The sequence below is a fragment of the Mandrillus leucophaeus genome, unplaced genomic scaffold (genome assembly GCF_000951045.1).
Source record: "Mandrillus leucophaeus isolate KB7577 unplaced genomic scaffold, Mleu.le_1.0 Scaffold11, whole genome shotgun sequence".
Lineage (NCBI taxonomy): Eukaryota > Metazoa > Chordata > Mammalia > Primates > Cercopithecidae > Mandrillus > Mandrillus leucophaeus.
Genome location: NW_012099209.1, coordinates 1,015,919 through 1,018,090, shown reverse-complemented (window position 1 = coordinate 1,018,090; position 2,172 = coordinate 1,015,919). Strand labels below are relative to the sequence as shown.

Here is a 2,172-nt window from a genome sequence, read left to right as displayed (position 1 = left end):
TTGCCCAGGCTGTAGTGCAGTGGTGCAGTCTCAGCTCACTGCAACCTCTGCCTCCTGGGTTCAAGCAATTCTCCTGCCTCAGCCTCCCAGGTAGCTGGGATTACACGTGCCCACCACCATGCCCAGCTAATTTTTTGTACTTTTAGTAGAGATGGGTTTTCGCCATGTTGGCTAGGCTGGTCTTGAACTCCTGACGTCAGGTGATCCGCCTGCCTCAACCTCCCAAAGTGCTGGGATTACAGGCGTGAGCCACCGCGCCCGGCTCTATGATATACTTTTTTTTTTTTTTGAGACAGAGTCTGTCTCTGTCGCCCAGGCTGGAGTGCAGTGGCCAGATCTCAGCTCACTGCAAGCTCCGCCTCTTGGGTTCACGCCATTCTCCTGCCTCAGCCTCCCGAGTAGCTGGGACTACAGGCGCCCACCACCTCGCCCGACTAGTTTTTTTGTATTTTTTAAGTAGAGACGGGGTTTCACCGTGTTAGCCAGGATGGTCTCGATCTCCTGACCTCGTGATCCGCCCGTCTCGGCCTCCCAAAGTGCTGGAATTACAGGCGTGAGCCACCGTGCCCGGCCTTGATCTACTTTTTAAAAGCTGCCAGTAGCACTTTTAAAAATCTCTACTTGGGCCGAGCACAGTGGCTTATGCTGTAATCCCAGAACTTTGTGAGGCCAAGGCAGGAGGATTGCTTGAGGCTAGGAGGTCGAGGCTGTAGTGAGCTATGATTGCACCACTGCACTCTAGCCTGGACCACAGAGTGAGACCCTGTCTCAAAAAAAAAAAAAAAAAAAAATCCCTACCTAATGATTTTACTCACTGTGTGATGGGGTCCATTGGGCACCTCCGAGGGTCTCCACAATGCTGTCATGCTGCCATGGGGCAGACACCCCAAGCCCTTGTCACCAAGCCCCTCAGCTGCTCCCTTACAGGCTGTTCCCTGTCTGGAGCTGGTGTGAGATCAGGGCTCAGGACCCCAGAATTCCTACTCCATGACCCTTTTCAGGACCCCTACCCTAGTACCCACCCAGTTCTCCTTTGAAATGATCAGACTATGACCTGGGGCGGGCAGGGTCTCCCGGGAGCGCTGGGCACGGCCCATGTGTGTTTGTCGAGTGACTGTGTGAGGGATCTGTAGTGTCCCAAGAGCTGGGGCTGCAGTGTGGCTGAGCTGTGTCCTCGAATTATTGCCTTCAATTTCAGGGAAGACCTAGTGTTGAGACCCCCTCCTCCAGGCTGAGCTCCTGTCATTACCCCACTCCTCCTGGACCCTCCAAGCCCCTGTCCTACCCTTTGGCCTCACTCTGGCCTCACATTGCTGAAGGCATTGAGTTTGGCTGTGAGTCTGCTAATCGGAGGCTGCTAGGGCCTCCTGGGGCTGGGCCTCGTCCGTTATGGGGTAGGCTCCAGAGGAACATGGGCGGAGGGAGAGTTAGATGAGTCACCACCCGCCAGCCTGACTTTTTCTGGTTTTTTTTTTGCAATAGAGTCTTGCTCTGTTGCTCAGGTTGGAGTACAGTACTGCGATCTTGGCTCGCTGCAACCTCCACCTCCTGGGTTCAAGCGATTCTCGTGCCTAAGCCTCCCAAGTAGCTGGGACTACAGGCATGTGCCACCATGCCCGCCTGAGTTTTGTATTTTTTGGTAGAGATGGGTTTTCACCACGTTGGCCAGGCTGGTCTCGAACTCCTGGCCTCAAGTGATCCACCTGCCTTGGCCTCCCAAAGTGCTGGGATTCCAGGCGTGAGCCCCCGCATCTGGCGCTGAGGTTCTTCTTTCCCTGCTCACACACTCTCTGTGGCTCTTCAGGGACCTCCAAAGACCCTCCCATCTCATTGCCCACCCTGAAAGGCATTGCTGGATGGGGACAGGGGACAGAAGGAAGACAGACAAGGTGGGCGGGGGTCTTTATTTGAGTTTGGGCATGATTCGAATGAAGAGGATCATACTGATGAAGATGAAGCAGACGATAATGAGCATGGCCCAGAGGAACCAGTTGACTGACTTCTGTGTGTGCTGCTCCAGCCGCTCTGACTCTGTCTTCAGCTTCTCCAGGTTCTGGTCTGCCATTTTCAGTGAGTGTGACAGGGTCTGCGGGGAAGGTGGAAAGGGTGTCAACAGGACTGGGGCCTGAATAGCTTCTCTCTACTTCCCTGGGGCTGGCCTGCACCTCTTGT

General features: G+C 54.7%; 2 protein-coding genes across 2 annotated transcripts in view; both read right to left on the bottom strand.

Annotated features, from left to right (window-relative positions):
* OCEL1 (occludin/ELL domain containing 1) overlaps window positions 1–832 on the bottom strand; it is a 14,457-nt gene extending 13,625 nt beyond the window's left edge. The window contains exon 1 of the mRNA XM_011991058.1: window positions 816–832. Within this exon, the coding sequence (XP_011846448.1) occupies window positions 816–832 (17 nt within the window). The remainder of the gene's footprint in view (window positions 1–815) is intronic.
* A 1,055-nt stretch (window positions 833–1,887) lies between these two features.
* USE1 (unconventional SNARE in the ER 1 homolog (S. cerevisiae)) overlaps window positions 1,888–2,172 on the bottom strand; it is a 5,015-nt gene continuing 4,730 nt past the window's right edge. The window contains exon 7 of the mRNA XM_011989945.1: window positions 1,888–2,086. Coding sequence (XP_011845335.1) covers window positions 2,068–2,086 — 19 coding nt within the window. The 3' untranslated portion in view covers window positions 1,888–2,067. The remainder of the gene's footprint in view (window positions 2,087–2,172) is intronic.